At 41.2% G+C, this 16298-nt stretch overlaps 2 protein-coding genes across 2 annotated transcripts; both read left to right on the forward strand.

The window, feature by feature from the left end:
- Positions 1 to 2970: 2970 nt before the first annotated feature.
- Positions 2971 to 5381, forward strand: hmx3a (H6 family homeobox 3a). Its single transcript, XM_072390343.1, has 2 exons — positions 2971 to 3627; positions 4519 to 5381. The coding sequence occupies exons 1-2, from the start codon at positions 3339 to 3341 to the stop codon at positions 5139 to 5141; spliced, it is 912 nt and encodes a 303-aa protein (XP_072246444.1). The 5' UTR covers positions 2971 to 3338; the 3' UTR covers positions 5142 to 5381.
- Positions 5382 to 11078: 5697 nt separating this feature from the next.
- Positions 11079 to 13524, forward strand: hmx2 (H6 family homeobox 2). The gene is made up of 2 exons (XM_072390344.1): positions 11079 to 11583; positions 12173 to 13524. The coding sequence occupies exons 1-2, from the start codon at positions 11307 to 11309 to the stop codon at positions 12718 to 12720; spliced, it is 825 nt and encodes a 274-aa protein (XP_072246445.1). The 5' UTR covers positions 11079 to 11306; the 3' UTR covers positions 12721 to 13524.
- Positions 13525 to 16298: the final 2774 nt, after the last annotated feature.

The following is a 16298-nucleotide window of genomic DNA, read 5'->3' on the forward strand; positions in this document are numbered from 1 at the left end:
GCTGTTGTCACCAGAGCGCGTGTTTTTCATCAAATAGGTCATTAGATGATGATGGATGTAAACCTATAAAGTATCTAAACTGGGCCTTTTAACAAACCACGAGCAACACTATCATTTCTCTAATAGAACCTGCTGACCGTGTCATTCCCTCCTGCCATTTGTCATTTTTCCTTGTGAAATAATCAATATCTGGGCGCTTTGAAATAAATAATATAAAAGTCATAGTAACCTACCAGAGGAGCAACAAAAATAGACTTATGGAGCATTCAGAGGGCTTATATGGCCTCTGGGCAATGTTCACTGCATGTTTGTAATCAATGCATAATAAGAGCTGTTCTTCTTTCAGGTTCTTAGTTTCTTTTCAAGATTAGCATCTGCTGTATTCTTTGTTTCTAGCATGCTGAACGGCAATGATAATAGCAAAGCATGTAGTGTTAATATTGCTGAACCCTGCAATAAATTTGTACAAGAGTCAGTGTTATAATCCCACTGAAGTGCTTCCAAATTGCATAGTTTGTCACATAATAGTCCATCAAATGCTGTTTGCTTCCACATGTGTATTTTGATGGGATATGAGGTCAGTTAAGCACAAGTCTTTGTTTTTGTTTTCTGATGAATCTTACATCATGTTTATATGAAATTGATAAATATTTTGTACGGATAGGTGGGGAGTATTTTCTAAGCACTTAGATTATTGCAAATTGTAGCAGAGTTGCTCTAAGTAATCGCCTTTATCCTCTCGTAAAACATTCCTATCCCAATGACACTGTTCTTTTCCAGGATGACCATTCCTGCAACCATGGAGCATGAGGGGTCACTGAATAGCATGATGAGAATGACGATGATGTGAAAGTTATGCTAAAAACTTTCACGGTCTCTAAACCCAACTGAACGCAGTTGCACTGCACCAGGGCTCCCCACCACTAAACAAAGGGATCTGTTTTGAGGAATCGCTGCAGCAGAGTTCCAGAAACATATGGAATCAATGCCAAAATACACTGATGCTGCTCTGGTGGAACTTGGGGTTGGGTTCTGTTCAGTGTCTTCATGGCCACTTGTGAAAAAGAATAAGAGAATCAAAATAAGTACTAATGTACACATCTGAAATATGATCTCAGCGGGTCAAACTATTGCAAGTGAATACTTTTTAAGATCTCTGACCCAGTGTTGACTAGCCATGATTATCAATTGGAATTATTGGTAAATTGGTATTTAATGCCACTTCTTTTTGGACTAAGCTTTATTGAACACAGTGACAATATCAAAACAATCTTTAGCGATTGGAGTATTGCCACAGCAGCAAAACTGACAAAGAAATAAATGACATGATCTAGATATAAATTTGTAAAGTCTGCATACCAGATTTAAAAAATAATTCACTCTCAGCATCCAAAATGAATAAATATATAAGACATGTAAGAAATAAAAAAAAGATACTGACTGACTTTTGTTAGAAGGATGGGACTTCTATAGATATTTGTACGGTCATATATGATTGCTAATCAGTTTCAGAGGGCTTTTACCTGCAACTGTGACATGGAAATGCTATCATTACAATCTCAAGATTTCTATTGAGCAGCAAACTAAACGATAAACTCATTAAACGTATATGACAGTGTATGTATGAGCTCTGCTCTAAGCTTTCTTTTGAGAGACATTGCATCAGCTGGTATCAGTTGCCTGGAAATTTCACCATGAACAGTACAACCCTATTCTTTTACTTAACTCTTAGTGCTCTTCTTCGGAGTTTCAACAACGTGACGACTGAGACGTTGTAGTCCCCACAACGTGGTAAAAAAAATCAATCACAAACACATGTTCCACTCACGTGTATTTCCTCCTCGTGGCCCACAGAGGACGCTGTCTCTCCGTCGTTCCTCCCAACCTAATGGGGTGCCTCTTAACAAGTCAATTAATATCAATGAGTGAATATACATAGCACATTTACAAAGAGTGCAATCTGAGGGATAAATTAACGAAATCGATTAGGGATGAAAAAATGACTGCGCGACTTGCAGACATTGTGGAAGTGGCCCTCGCTGGAAATCAATGATTTAGAAATATGAATCTAATCGCCCATTGGTGACACGTTGAGGAGCTGCAGCCTGCTCGCGGGCCTTTTTCATACCGTGGCTCAGAGCTCAGGGTGCAAAAATTGGGAACCATTTAACGATTAGAGTGCTGGCAGAAGTGGTGTCTCTCCTGTTGGCCGTATTTGTTTTTATTCAAGCCATGATGAAAACAGGCTTATTAATAACTCTGCAGAAATAAGTAGACTTTACTATCGATCTATAATCACATGATTCTGATACCACAGGGGCTGTCTAAGCATGGCGGTTATTGTTGAATGACTTTGCCTGGCAGTGGGGAATCTGGGCCAGTGAGTTGTTGTGTAGATAAGATAGCTGCTAACCTGAGACTTCACACCTATTGGTGGGATTTGATTTTATCTGTTTTTCTTCTTTTTTTATTTCTTTCATATATATATATATATATATATATATAAACAATGTTTCAGCAAACTCAGTAAGTTAAAGCAAGTTCAGGCTATGAGCGTTGAAAGCCTGCAGGTCTGCACAGGCTTTATAACATGTTTACACTATAAAATGTAGATTTCTGATCATTCTGGAAGTTCAGGACTCCGCTTCATATGTTGGAGGTATATCAAAACAGAGTATGAATAAAAGAAAACAAACACTATATAATTAACCTCACGGAATGGACTGTGAGTCATTTATTTATTTACTTATTTTTTGAGGGGGGGCGCTCGCTCTGTCGGTCCAAACCCTCTTTTTGGCGGTAACGGCACCGTGTTTATTTGCTGCTAATTGGACTGTATGAGACCAATAACAGGGGAGCGCACACAGCCTGCAGCCAGAGCTCACAGGGAGGGGAGGATGGTCTCTCCCTCTCTTTCTCCCTCCCCTCACCGTCTCTCCCTTAATCCCATTTGCCATTGTACATGCCCAATCGCCTATACTTTCCACATTTAACTTGGATGACATTTTTATTTCATCATTAGCATCAGACGCCCGACTGACTGACACGGTGGACACAGTTTGCGTTTTGACGGAAGACTCCGGGATTAGACGTGTCCATGTTTGTACGTGTCTTTTTTTTAACATCTCAAACACTTTGTTTGATTATTTTTCCAGCCTAGAAGGACGCATGTTTCCAAGCGCTACCCGGGTGTGAAATCGAGTTTAAGAGCAAAAAGGAACTTCTCGCAACCAGGATAACCACAGTCTGTGAGTCAGTCGTGCTTTTCCCCTCCCGTTTAAAAAGAAAAAAAAAATCCTGCTTCCGTGGTCCCCCACGTTCAGACCACGACGACAGCGATGCCAGAGACAACGCAAGAGACGTGCGCTCCGGCCAAGGATTCTCCTTTCTTCATTAAGAACCTGCTGAACTGTGATAGCAAGCCATCCAAGCCCAAACCGGTACTGGCTGCTACCAAGGCGGCCTTAGAGGGAGGATTTTCCCTTTCTCAAGTCGGGGACTTCAACTTTCCACGCTTTGACTTGCCCGCACAGAGGTTCAGTCTACCGGCTCACTACTTGGAGCGGACATCGGCGTGGTGGTACCCCTACACCCTCAGCTCAGCCGCTCATCTACACAGAACCGAAGGTAATAGCAGCAGCTGTGACACTTTGATTCTGATGTCTAAGTCTGACATTTACTCTCCTTTGTCATTAAAAAGCCTAGACGTTGTAAATCTCACTATTCATAGAAACAGCAACCACATATTAGAACCTTGCGCTATAACAACTACAAAACCCATTGAACTTCCGTTTTACAAATTTAACCAATAAAAGTAGATTTCGTGCGTTTTTTGTGACTGGAATAACTCTCCTTCTCTCTCTCCGCTTAGTGTGTAGGCTAATGATTTAACACCCTGTCCTCTCTGAAGGCCTATTTTGTTATGCCACGACGTGGGATGATAGATCAATAAAGTAACACACTGTGCATAAAATGAAGTAGACATCATCAAATCGTTGGATGAGGGTGACGATGCGCAGCGTGCTTTTGATTTGTCTCTTAGCGTCACGGTGCACATCTTACCCCCGCGGCTTGGTCCCTGACAACCTTTCTACCCACCTCTTACTCTGAGTAATACATGTGGAATTACAGCACGTAGATATAATTGGCACGATTATAATGTAACGAAAATACAACTGCAGTTATTTTTTAACACTTATGTGTCAAGAGACGAATTTTAGATATTCTAATTTAAAGCATATTGAACTTCCTTAATGTACCCAAATATGTTCTGTTTATTGGTATAAAAATTACAGTCTGAATAAATTTGACAATGGTGCTATTGGTCACGTCTACCTCTGATATGATTTATGTATCGTCTGTGACAGAAACCATTTATCCTGGCACTGTTTATTAGTCTACCATTTTAGGTTCCCCAAAGCCCACTGACTTTTCAGTATCAACAGGCTGTAATACATGCTTAAACACATAGACCATTGTGTTTATAACCACATATCACTGCATGTATTCTCATTTCAGTTACAGAGAAACCAGCAGCCAGAGACTCATCTCCAACCTCAGGCACGGACAGAGACTCTCCGGACCTTGTACTCAAATCCGAGCCAGACGCCAAAGACGACGACGAGGACGACGATCACAACAACAACAAAAGCAGTGACGAGATAATCCTTGAGGAAAGCGACACAGAAGACGGCAAAAAAGATGAACTGGAGGAGTGGAAGAAGAGGGACGACGACAAGAAGCCGTGCCGCAAGAAGAAGACGCGTACGGTTTTCTCCCGGAGCCAGGTATTCCAGCTGGAGTCCACCTTCGACATGAAGCGCTACCTGAGCAGCTCGGAGCGAGCCGGCCTGGCCGCGTCCCTCCACCTGACGGAGACTCAAGTGAAGATCTGGTTTCAGAACAGGAGGAACAAGTGGAAAAGACAGCTGGCAGCGGAGCTGGAGGCCGCCAACCTGAGCCACGCCGCAGCGCAGAGAATAGTCCGGGTGCCCATCCTCTACCACGAGAACTCGGCCTCTGAGGGCGGAGGCGCCGCTGCCAACGTGCCCGTGAGCCAGCCACTGCTCACATTCCCGCACCCCGGCGTCTACTACTCCCATCCCATCGTCACATCTGTGCCGCTGCTCAGACCGGTTTGAAACCAGCGGAGTTTTGTGGCACAAGTTGGTGTCTCATAACTTATCATAAAAGTTTAAGAATAGACAATATTTTTATACTACACTGCTAGTGAAGACACTAAGAAAAAAACTAAGAAAAGACTGTCACTGTCAGGCAACCATGGACCTATTTGGCAAATAAATTGTGTCATTTTCAATAAGGGTGCCGTTTACACATGATCCGACATTATTATTATTATTATTATTATTATTATTATTATTATTATTATTATTATTATTATTATTATTATTATTATTATACGAGTATCACCTCAGGACCCATGACACTGCCTGATGAGAGTTTTTTTCCTTGTTTTCACACCATGACTGTTGCAGGACAGGCCAGCTCTATGTGATGTACAAAAACTACCTTGTTTACAACGAACTCGCGCGGCCAGCTTATCATTTAGCACACTCATTTGATTTTATTTACTTTTTCCACAACTGATGACAGATGATGTGCAATACACTGACTGTGTGCTGTGAATGAATGCTTCCACTAAACGGGAAACACCAGTTTTGTCATCTACCCATGTCGGAGTACAGTTGACGCTTTGATGTAGTTTCTTTTTCCCTCCTCTTTTCTTTTTAAAGCGCTTGACGGGGGACAATCAAGACACTAGAGCTGTAAAATTCCCATGTAGCTTTATGCGTTAGCAAGTCTTTCTCTCGCTCCTTCTACACGGACACGTCTTTCGAGCACAAGTCTCCTCAGTTACTTTGTGTTTTTGAACAGGAGGGGTTCAAAATCGACTACACTGGTGTAAAAAATATGTAAATGTATATATTTAATGAGGCGCGGGGATAGGAGATTCCTCATACGGCTTCTCCTTTGTAAGATAAAGACAACGTTTTGATATTGTATTGCTGAACCATGTTGTGAAATAAATGGAGACTATTCCTTACGTTTTTGGGCATGTTTGTATTATTTTCTGTAACGAATTTTAAAATCTGTTTTTTCTTTTACATTAATTTTATGTTTAAAAAACAGATGCTAGAAAAAAAGAAAGAAAAAACTCTCAATACTTCATGCCTGCCCACACGCCCGCACACTTGGAGCAATGGCAGGTGGGTTTCGTTAATCATCTTGGTGTTCTGCACTTTAAAACGTTATTTTACATAAAGAGTGGTTCGGTCAATTAGATGCGTAATTGGCACCATCTTGCCAAAATTATGGGTAATGTATTCAGAAGAGGAAATTACTCTCGAAGTATGAGCTGCTGTCTCTTAACATGTTTTTCTTCCCCCCTCTTCCGTGGACATATGTGTGTGTGTGTGTGTGTGTATGAGTGCAACATGTACGGCACGTTTCCTGACTATTTTGTTGTTGCTGCGCACCGTTTTTACTTCTAAATAATCACTTTTATTTCATATTTAGATTCAAGGCAAGATTTACGTTTAAGTACAAAACGTCGTCATTTGACTACTTTATGAACTTAAAGTGATAGGACGACTGCGGAATTTGTTTCGGGGTGTAGCGCATACAAAACACATCTTAGTGGCAGTGTTTAATCTTCTTTTTTTTAGCTGTAAATAAGCATCTCAAAGTATCTCCTCAGTTAAAGCCAATATTAATGTTGTTGTTTTAATTAGTGCGTCATCCATAAGAAAAGGTGGTGTAAAAGAAGATGTAAAATTTCAAATTAGAAATGAATAATTAAAGAGGTACTTTGTTACACAAGATCCTACAGGTGTCAAAGGACGACAGAGGAGAGTAACTTACCGTAGAAACACATGGCTGTGATGTTGAAACATCTGAAATTCACATACATGTGTGTACACACACATATGTATATGTATATATAAAATTATATAGATTTTTTTCTATAGAATAGAAAAATAGATGATCATTTTTAACTTCTGAGCCGCTTCTAATGTGCCATTCCAGCTTCACAAGGTTTGAGAAAAAAGCTGCCGTTTTCCATTGGACTGGACAACGCACAATTAAAACACTATTTCGACAGTAATGACTATTTTGGGGGTATTAAGGGATAATCCTCCACATGATTGAGGTTATACCTCACACTGACAAAGCCGAGCGAAAGATCTTACAGGGTTACACGTGTTTTTGCTAAATGTGTCATTTTCGAATTTTCTTTCTATTTCTTTTTCTTTATTTACTAATAATCTTTTCTCTGATATCTGCAAAATTTACGAGGGGCTGAAACTTCGACGTTTGGAGGCGGCACGCATGTTAGCCTCTGTTGATCTGCGCAGAAATTAGATAAAAAAAATAATGATGATGAATTAAGATAATAGTTTAAAGGCTGTTTTTTTTTAGAAAACTACAGTTTCTGTATCGTTGAAACACGAGCAGATCCACCCCATTGCAGTGTACTCGGTATCTGGCGCACGAGCTGCCAATCTATTGCTTCATAGTTGTTTGTTTGTGACAGCTTGCAAAGCCTGTAGCGCACGAGTAAAATATCTTGTAACAGACAGCTCCCCACTACATTTGCATTCCCCAAGCGTTGGAAATAAAGTAAACAGGTGAAAGTCAAAGCTGAACAGATGAGATGATGTGTAAACCAACTGTGAGGCATGTGCGTTTTCAGTCAGAACAACCTTTGAGGCCATTAATTGTTTTCATCTGTGGGCTAATACGGTTATTGGAAATTAATCAGCCAGATATAAACTCTCTATGATGACCTCATCAAGAGACAAAGGGTTCATTCAAATATTATCAGATCACCCGAGTATTGACGTATACCTACCATGCACGCTCAACACGGCCCCATTACCGCAAATTAATAGATTAGTATGGCATTATTCCTCTGGCACATATCGATCTGTGAACGTCTGCAGCATGCTGCGTCAAGTAAGAGCAACGTTCACACGCAGCTTCGGCTAAGCTTCTGACCTTGATTTGCGCGCATAAATTGAAAAAATTACCACTCGATAATTTCCATTTGTGCTACATCTTTATGTAAAGGAGGAGAAAGAGTGGGGGCAAAATCAGATAAAGCACATTTGCACGAACGGGGATAAACGGACGTGGCCATGACAGCGCTCAGTGCATTACATTAAAATGGAGGGCTGGGTGTGTAATTTTAAGCCCCATCGTGATTTTAGAGGCAGTTTTGGAACCCACAAGTGGTCCGAACACCTTGCATAATGCCCATCTCTTTTCTGCAGCTGCTTTCAGCTCACGAGTGGACTATGCCTATTAAAGTTTGATCTAAGCTTTTATTTCAAGAATTGTTAGAGATTTTGTTATGGCAAAAGATGAACGAATAATACGCGTGACATATGAAGTTAGGCAGATTCCCAAGACACAAATCTATAGAGCAAATACATCAGATGGAATGTTTACACTTTCAACTTTAAAGTTTCCAATATCTATTACAGATCAAACAGCAAACATCCTCCTCGGTGGCTGCCCCAAGCAAAGGGAGCCAAACGTGACTGTTCAGGAAAAGTTCAACACAATCCTCAAAAGCACCTTTCATGTAGCCGTCTGAGCTTATCCCGTTACAAACACACTCTGCTTGTATATTTCCATGATCACAGGCCAGGGAGAAGCCCGTCGCGTCAAAACTCGTCTGTTCGAACAACTCCTTCTGACACTTCTTGAAGAGCAAATCTTGTTTTATACCCATGCCATTTGCTTTTCTGATTGAATGCGAGCATCAGATTTTCATCAAAGTTCTATTAAGTGAAACATAGGTTGCGGGGCACCGTCTGATTGGAACAGTTTAAATTTTAATTGTGTTTTTAATTTGACATATAGTTGCTGTGAAGAATGACACCGAAACGCCGAGGGGCGGTCGATTTTCTTAATTTCTCCCCGAGGAATTGATGAGTCTATCAGGGCAGTAGATTGGAAAGCCATTAAAACTCAATGGTTAGGTTGTTAATTGGAACTTGATGGATAGGAGCCCTTGGATAGGCTGTACTGATCCAATCTTCCTGACTTTGTGTTTTCCAATAAATTACCCAGTTCATTTCCACACTCAGATTACATAAATTGTACACCTCCAGGGCTTGGGTGCTCTGCTTGCGTGTTCAACTCTCTCTCTTTTTCTCATTCACATGCACACCCATCCACCCACTCACCCACCCACACACACAAACACGTACGCGCACGGACGCACATAAACGCCTCCTGAAAAAAGAGCAGGCCCCGCTTTCTTGAATGAAAATCGAAACATAATCAACGTTTATACTTAGAAAATTTATTGATATCATTTTCTCTGGTAATTTCCTTATTTTAGAATCGGACACGCCATATATCATAATACACACGTGTAAAGGGTCTTTGTTTAATATTTATCGAAGCTTGATTCCCAGATCAAAGCGCCTCATAACTTCATCTGTCTTTTTCAGACCTTTCTCCCCTGCTAAAGATCTTGTTCTGTTATTGCGGTAGGGCGGCTATACACAACCTATCATTGTGATAGAGCACGAACTTAGGCCCGCTCCTTGCTGTTTGGGCCTCGCCGGTCCTCGCGACAAAGGGACATGGGGAGGGGATGAACATTTCCATACAAATAAAAGGAACTGCAGCGCTCGGCCTCTGCGACTGCCCCATAAACGCAAACTCTGGCATAAAAAACAACAACAACAACAACAACAAAAAAACCAACACGTGTAATTTATTCTCTTCAGCACAAAAGCAGCTTGTTGTGTCTACTATCACAGTCATGAACCTATCTCACTTGGTTTAAGTCTTCTGAAAGTGATGAAGGCGGCTTCACTGACAAGGGTCTTTGTATGAGAAGAAAGGCATATAAAATAAACCCATTTAACTGTCATTGAAGATTTCACGCCGTATGTGTAACCACCATAAATCCAGCATCCGCCCTGCCCTCATATATTTGCACCCACCCCACCCATCCACCCACCCACCCACCAGCGTTTTAGTAACACCGTTTAGCAGCTGCCGGCCTCACGCCAACTAGGCGATATTTACGCATGGATCCGGATGCCTCGGATAATGACGACATAATCTGATGTCATCAGTCCCTAATCAGCTCAGGTGTTTTCTCCTTTCCCAAACTGTCTAAACAACACATACCTGTTGTATTCGTACCTCAAACCCTGATTAATACTGACCATTTACGACGTGTCGTGTTAACAAAGCTGACCAACTGGGAGGATGTGTCCGAACCGTCAGCCTCGCATCTGTCCCGCAGTCAGACACAACCACTGGGACACGCGCGCACACAGAACGTGAGTGGTGAAGGTGGGAGGAGCGCGCACGCATGCACGCGTGCTCATACTCAGCCCCCACCACCTCCAATCAATTTGTCAATCAATTAGCCGGCCGCCACTCCAGGCGCGGTCATCACCAGGCAGATTAGCTCGGTAATGATCAAATTAATTCTTAGATAATGGATGCAGAATGAGTTTATTATTTTCAGGGGACAAATGAGTTAAGCCTTTGTCTTAGTTTCTGGGCTTTGCTTCTGTTGCCGTCACGCCGGCCAATTAAGCATGTGTGGGATGAGAGAAAACTCCAACATGACAGTTTTTGATTCGGTTTATTCACAGCTGACTGAGCTTTTCCTTGATTGGGCATGTTGAACAAACCACATCAAAATAAATATGAATTTAAAATAATCCCTGCTGCACATTTAAAACATAGTCCAAACTCTTAGAAGCAAAAAAAAAGAAAAATGGAAATTTTCTATTTTTCGTAAATCTCAATGCTGTTATAGGCGAATATAATGCATGGTTTCCCCGCAGAGAGCATCTGTTTTCACAAGTTATCCTTGCTATATATTCTGAATATTACCTGGTGTAAGTTGAATGTAGAAAACTATTCTTCTTCAGCTCTTTCCCTCTCCTCATCCCATCTCAAAAACATGACAGGAGTTTGAAATTTCCGGGCTTATGTTGGCGAATGCTATTGGCCCAGGAGGAGCTTACCTACATGCAAATGAAGCAACGCAACCTTGCTGTTTCTGATCCAGAGCGTGAAGAGGAGGACCAGGAAAACACTCATGTTCCCTGAGCTCAAGAAAAAAACACCTCCAACTCCTTCAATGTTAAAACTCCACAATTAAACAGGCTGGGGTGGGGGGAAAAAACAGCAGACAAAAGACGCTTTCGTAATTTTTACTCACCAGTCGTGCAGAAAGCAATCACGGAATACAAGCGGACAGAGCGATTCAGTCAATACTTTCATACTGTTATGAAGCGAGAATGAGTAGCGCAGAGGACAGCGGGAGCAAGTGCTCGTCGGGCCCGATTTCCAGCTTTACCATTCAGTCTATTTTAGGCACACCGTCTGATGAGCCGCGCTCAGGGACCAAGGAGCTCTCCAAGGGGCCGCAGCCACCGCCGCCGCGGAGGCGCTCGCTGTCCGTGTCCTCCGAGGAGGAGTGCAGCGGTGGGGAGGACTCAGCGGACTGCTTCTGCTCCGACACGGGTCACAGCGAGCCGTGCACGCAACACCAAAACCACAGATTCTCCTGTCTAGGTGAGAAAATGCCATAATATTATTAACATTATTATTACTGTTGTCATGTAAATTATTATCCTGCATATTATACTTCTTACTCTACTGTAAAAGAGGCCTCTTTGTATTTTGTTGGTTTGCTTTTTCTTTGTATTCCAGGTCACGTTTCATTAACTTGTGTTTGTAATTGTAACACTGACAGGCAGATCATCCACTTCCACTCGTTTGCTATGTGCAGACTATCATCGCAGCATAAGAGTGGAAGGTCAGATAATTAGCTCTCTATGTTACCTCTCATTTCAAATTTAATTGAGCCTGCTAATTGATTAAACATGTTTCCAAAAAGGCAGGACTGCACGTCGTCAATAGTGCGTTAAATAGAGCGGGATTTAATTAAGAGCTTACTGTAGCCATGCCGGGAATACTCACGGGGAAGAGTTTGTTTTAAAAGTCACAGGCTTTCATATATTGATTTAATAACTTGAAGTTCACTCCTGATCAACTTTAAATTTGACTGTATCTTTTTTTTATTTTCCATGAGCATATTTATAATGCATCCTTGCAAAAGCGGGTAGACGTGACACTCATCTCCTTCTCGTGCTGCATTCAGGTCCCCCTAAAGGACTTCTGTCTGGCAATGAGGGGCTCGCACGGCGGCCGCACCTGTCACAGCCTCTACTGCAGGATTATAAGGAGGAGCAGGAAAGACCATGCCATCAAATGTCACCGATGTCGGAGGAGAGACAGACGGACGGTGCGGACAAGCAGGGCAACTCGGCCAAGAAGAAGACGCGCACAGTTTTTTCCCGGAGTCAGGTGTACCAGTTGGAGTCCACCTTCGACATGAAGCGGTACCTGAGCAGCTCGGAGCGGGCCTGTTTAGCCTCCAGTCTACAGCTGACGGAGACTCAGGTCAAGACGTGGTTTCAGAACAGGAGGAACAAATGGAAAAGGCAGCTCTCAGCTGAACTGGAAGCGGCCAACATGGCCCACGCCTCCGCACAGACATTAGTGGGGATGCCGCTGGTTTTCCGAGATAACAACTTACTGCGTGTACCGGTTCCCCGATCTATCGCCTTTCCGACGCCCCTGTATTACCCCGGGAGCAACCTGCCAGCGTTACCTTTATACAACCTGTATAACAAAATCGAGTACTGACTGACTGCTCTGTATGTTCAACACTGCAGTCCACGTAAAAAAGCATTACAAGAACAATACAACATTCTTATAAGTGTCTCCACATAACCCCTGTATATGAATTGTATCACTTTATTTGTTGGAAAAAAAAAATCTTATTATGCAGTAACTCTGAGTCTCACAAGAAAGCAGTCAAACTTCCCTATATGTACAAAATACACCATGTGTATAATTAATAATAGCAAATTTGTACTTTTGTTTTATTTTCCTTTTCTTCCTTTGACTGATAAGATACTGGATTTAAAGCTTCATATCACATCTGAGAAAATTGAATTAAAAAAGAGCTGCTATAACTCTTTTTATTCACAATTGGTTTGGCATAATGTTACAAATCAGTCATTCTATTTTACCAAAGGACAAGAAAGGCATTCTTCCATATGATGAAAGATATCATTGTTTCTATTGTAATTTAAACCGTCAGTTAACTACATTCAATAAATTTTTCTATTTCAGTGAAAATTGGACTTGCTTGTTTTTTAATTGACTTTTTGCATTTGAAAACTTAAATATGAACAGTGTATATTTCAACACAGAGCGCAAATGCTGTAAGAAAATAATGCAATTCTATGCTCTTGATGCGACACTTTGTGTCCTTTTTGAGCACCAAAAGAGCATTCTGATGAAAATTAAAGTGTGCTAATCTCTATATGTTAAAAGATTGGCGATGCAGTGGTGTTTGTTGTTGTGTGGTTGCTCTCTGGACTATAATATTTCACAAAAAGGTGTTTTAAACTAAGGGCATTTGTATGCTTTTACCATGGCTAAAATTAGGGTAAAGAACCCGAAGGACATTTAGTTAATTAACATAAAACCACACAGCTTCCTGTGAATTTCTGTTGGATCGCTCACAAATAGTACAAAGTTCACATGTGCATTTGAATTCCAGCTTCTGTGGAATGAACATATATTTATAGAAATACACTGTGAAATATAATGTAGTTATTCATCTGCAAGGCTATTATCATAGCTTCGAGTTGTTTCATTCCTCAGCCTAGAAGTGGAATAAAATATCAAGCTTTGTCAAAAAATGCTGGTGTTTTCATCAAGGGATTTTTTTTCATACTATATTAATAACTACTAAGTGACCACAGTACTCTGCTGTAAAAGATGAGGTCAAAACAGGTTTACAAGAAGTAGATAAAGCACATTTCAGGCTGGAAATGAGATGCACACTATCACTAGCCAATCATGCCTCTGGGTGGGATCTTCTCTCATTTGAAGTCTGCCTTCAATAGCTCCGGAGCATCAGGCCTTGTAAGGGGAAACTTAAGATGGAGGCATATTGTAAAAGTTCAAGACTCTGGCTGTCACTGAGATGTACTCCTATTCTCCATCTGTGTAATTGATTGACGGATCAGTCGCACTTTGAATTCTGGACAGTTTGTCTTCATTCTTCTGAGGCTAGGTCAGATTTTCAAAAGGCCCAACAAACCAACTCAAATCTCCCAACCCCAAAACAAACAAAAAAACCAAAAAAAAACACAAAAAAAACTTCTTAACAATTCAGTTCATGCAAATATGAAACACACACCTAGATCTGATCGCACATAGTTAGTCACTGCCAAGCACACACACTCAGATATCTTGTGGTTGATGGGAAGCGATAAAATTGTGTCATTTGCCAGCTTTTCTTGGGTGTCACATCATGTACAAGGGAGCCCCCCTTCACCCATCCCACCAATCTCTCAGTGTGTGCTAATGGCTACATTACCAAGCAGAATCATGACTAGCCAGGCTCTGCTGCCTCGGAGATTATGCCTGACCCAATTTCTGCAACAGCCGCCCTGTGTTTCTGGGAAAATGGATAGCGTTAGACAACAGCAGTGATTTATGGGTAACTCCAGCTACAGCGAGGAGGTGAGGTGCAGGAGGATGAATTTGTGACAGATAGGAGAGAAAGAGAAAAGAGAGACAGAAAAGGGATGGGGGACAGTAACGCTTATGAAAAGGAGCAATAGCTTTGGTTGAATGAAGCTGTTTATTAGTTCCAAGTGGTCATTATGTCATCATATGTGACTGCAATGTGCTGCTCTTTTGGATGGATGTTTGTAACCCACTGACTTGTAGGAAATCTGCATGACCTGTCATCTGGCATTTTTTAATTTAGAAGACAGGGAGGGAGAGAGATGTGCAGAGATGCTACTCGGAGCAAAAGCGAGAATAAGAACCAGAAACTGAAAGTGAGGGAATAGGTAGGAGGCAGAGGAGGGTGCTTGATGTAACTATGTATCACCGCAATGGCAGGCGTGAATTACAAATTTTAATAGCAAGGCAATGAAAATGATTTGAAGTGGTTTAAACTGCAAAGAGACAGCGACTGGCACGGTGATGAAGATTTGTTGAGATGATATGTTGTGCCTTAGGATTCATCAAACCTGCCTGGTAAGGTGAAAAGCAAGTGTAATTCACTCTGTGGGATAATTTATGATGGGAGTAATGGAAACTGTGGGCTACACACACTGCGGGGAGGGAGAGGCAAAGAAAGAGTGCATGGGATAAATTGATTCTCAGGATAGTATTTAGAGCATATTTACAGGATCATTAGAAATTATACAAAAACCTCCAGATATCACTTCTTTTACATCTTGAGATAAAATGATATAGATCAAAACTAACTTAATCAAGACTCCATTAGATTTAAACAGGCTAAAACAACATTATCTATCCCTTTAATGGTCTCCTCTACTATCAAAGGATCTAATTTTTTTAACATATTCTAACCTTTCATCATTTATTTGGATAAGGGCTTTTCAACTAGGTCCCAACAAATTTAGAGCTATTTGATTTAAAGAGGGCATGTGTGGCTCTCTGTTTGAGTGGAAGGATATGAAGTATAACACCACAAGCAGATGCAGAACCTCGGGTCTGCCTCAAGACAAGAGTTTTAAAAGCAATCGCAATGCATTAAGCCAGACAACTCTCAAGACCTGTTTGCTCCCTAAATGAATTTGAGGGGACCATAACAAGGTTTTTGAGGCAGGCCCTGTCATCCGCTGGCTTTAACCAGCTTCTGTATTTATGGGTTAATGGTTAAAAAGGAGAGCTTGGAGCAGAAGTGATTTTTCATGATTCTGTTTTATATCAACTGGAAATGAAGGAGCTGAAGGGAAATTGTGTTTGTCCCCCCTCCCCACCTCTCCTTTCAGAAGTCTTTCCCCTTAACAGTAGAGGAATATGCTACCAGGCAAAGGGTTATGGTAAATGCAACATATGGACAAAATAAGGTAAAATTATACAATTAGACTTGAATTACTGAGAATTACTTGGAAGAGCCAAAATATCAAAGGACGTATGAATGTAAGCAGCGACATTAAGTTTTTGAATTAAGTTTTCAGTCTGTCATCTGGTTAAACCAAAACTGAACTAAACTAAAAACTGTTGCATCAGTTGCTAAACATAATGGATAACACTAAAAAAACTCAACACAACATAATTATTAAGGTGTCTTCAGTTAGAGGCTTCTTCACCTCCACTGCAATAAGGACCTGTACCTGAGGTAATTCCTGCAAACAATAATAGCATTATAAAATTACTCTTCA

The sequence above is a fragment of the Leuresthes tenuis genome, unplaced genomic scaffold (assembly GCF_036924035.1).
Source record: "Leuresthes tenuis unplaced genomic scaffold, fLeuTen1.0.hap1 SCAF_8, whole genome shotgun sequence".
Taxonomy (NCBI): domain Eukaryota; kingdom Metazoa; phylum Chordata; class Actinopteri; order Atheriniformes; family Atherinopsidae; genus Leuresthes; species Leuresthes tenuis.

Bases quoted from the DNA above. Each gene is read 5' to 3' on its own strand.
- hmx3a (XM_072390343.1), top strand. From the start codon at position 3,339: ATGCCAGAGACAACGCAAGAGACGTGCGCTCCGGCCAAGGATTCTCCT. The intron at 3,628-4,518 runs GTAATAGCAGCA...TTCTCATTTCAG, and splicing joins TCATCTACACAGAACCGAAG to TTACAGAGAAACCAGCAGCC.
- hmx2 (XM_072390344.1), top strand. From the start codon at position 11,307: ATGAGTAGCGCAGAGGACAGCGGGAGCAAGTGCTCGTCGGGCCCGATT. The intron at 11,584-12,172 runs GTGAGAAAATGC...TGCTGCATTCAG, and splicing joins CCACAGATTCTCCTGTCTAG to GTCCCCCTAAAGGACTTCTG.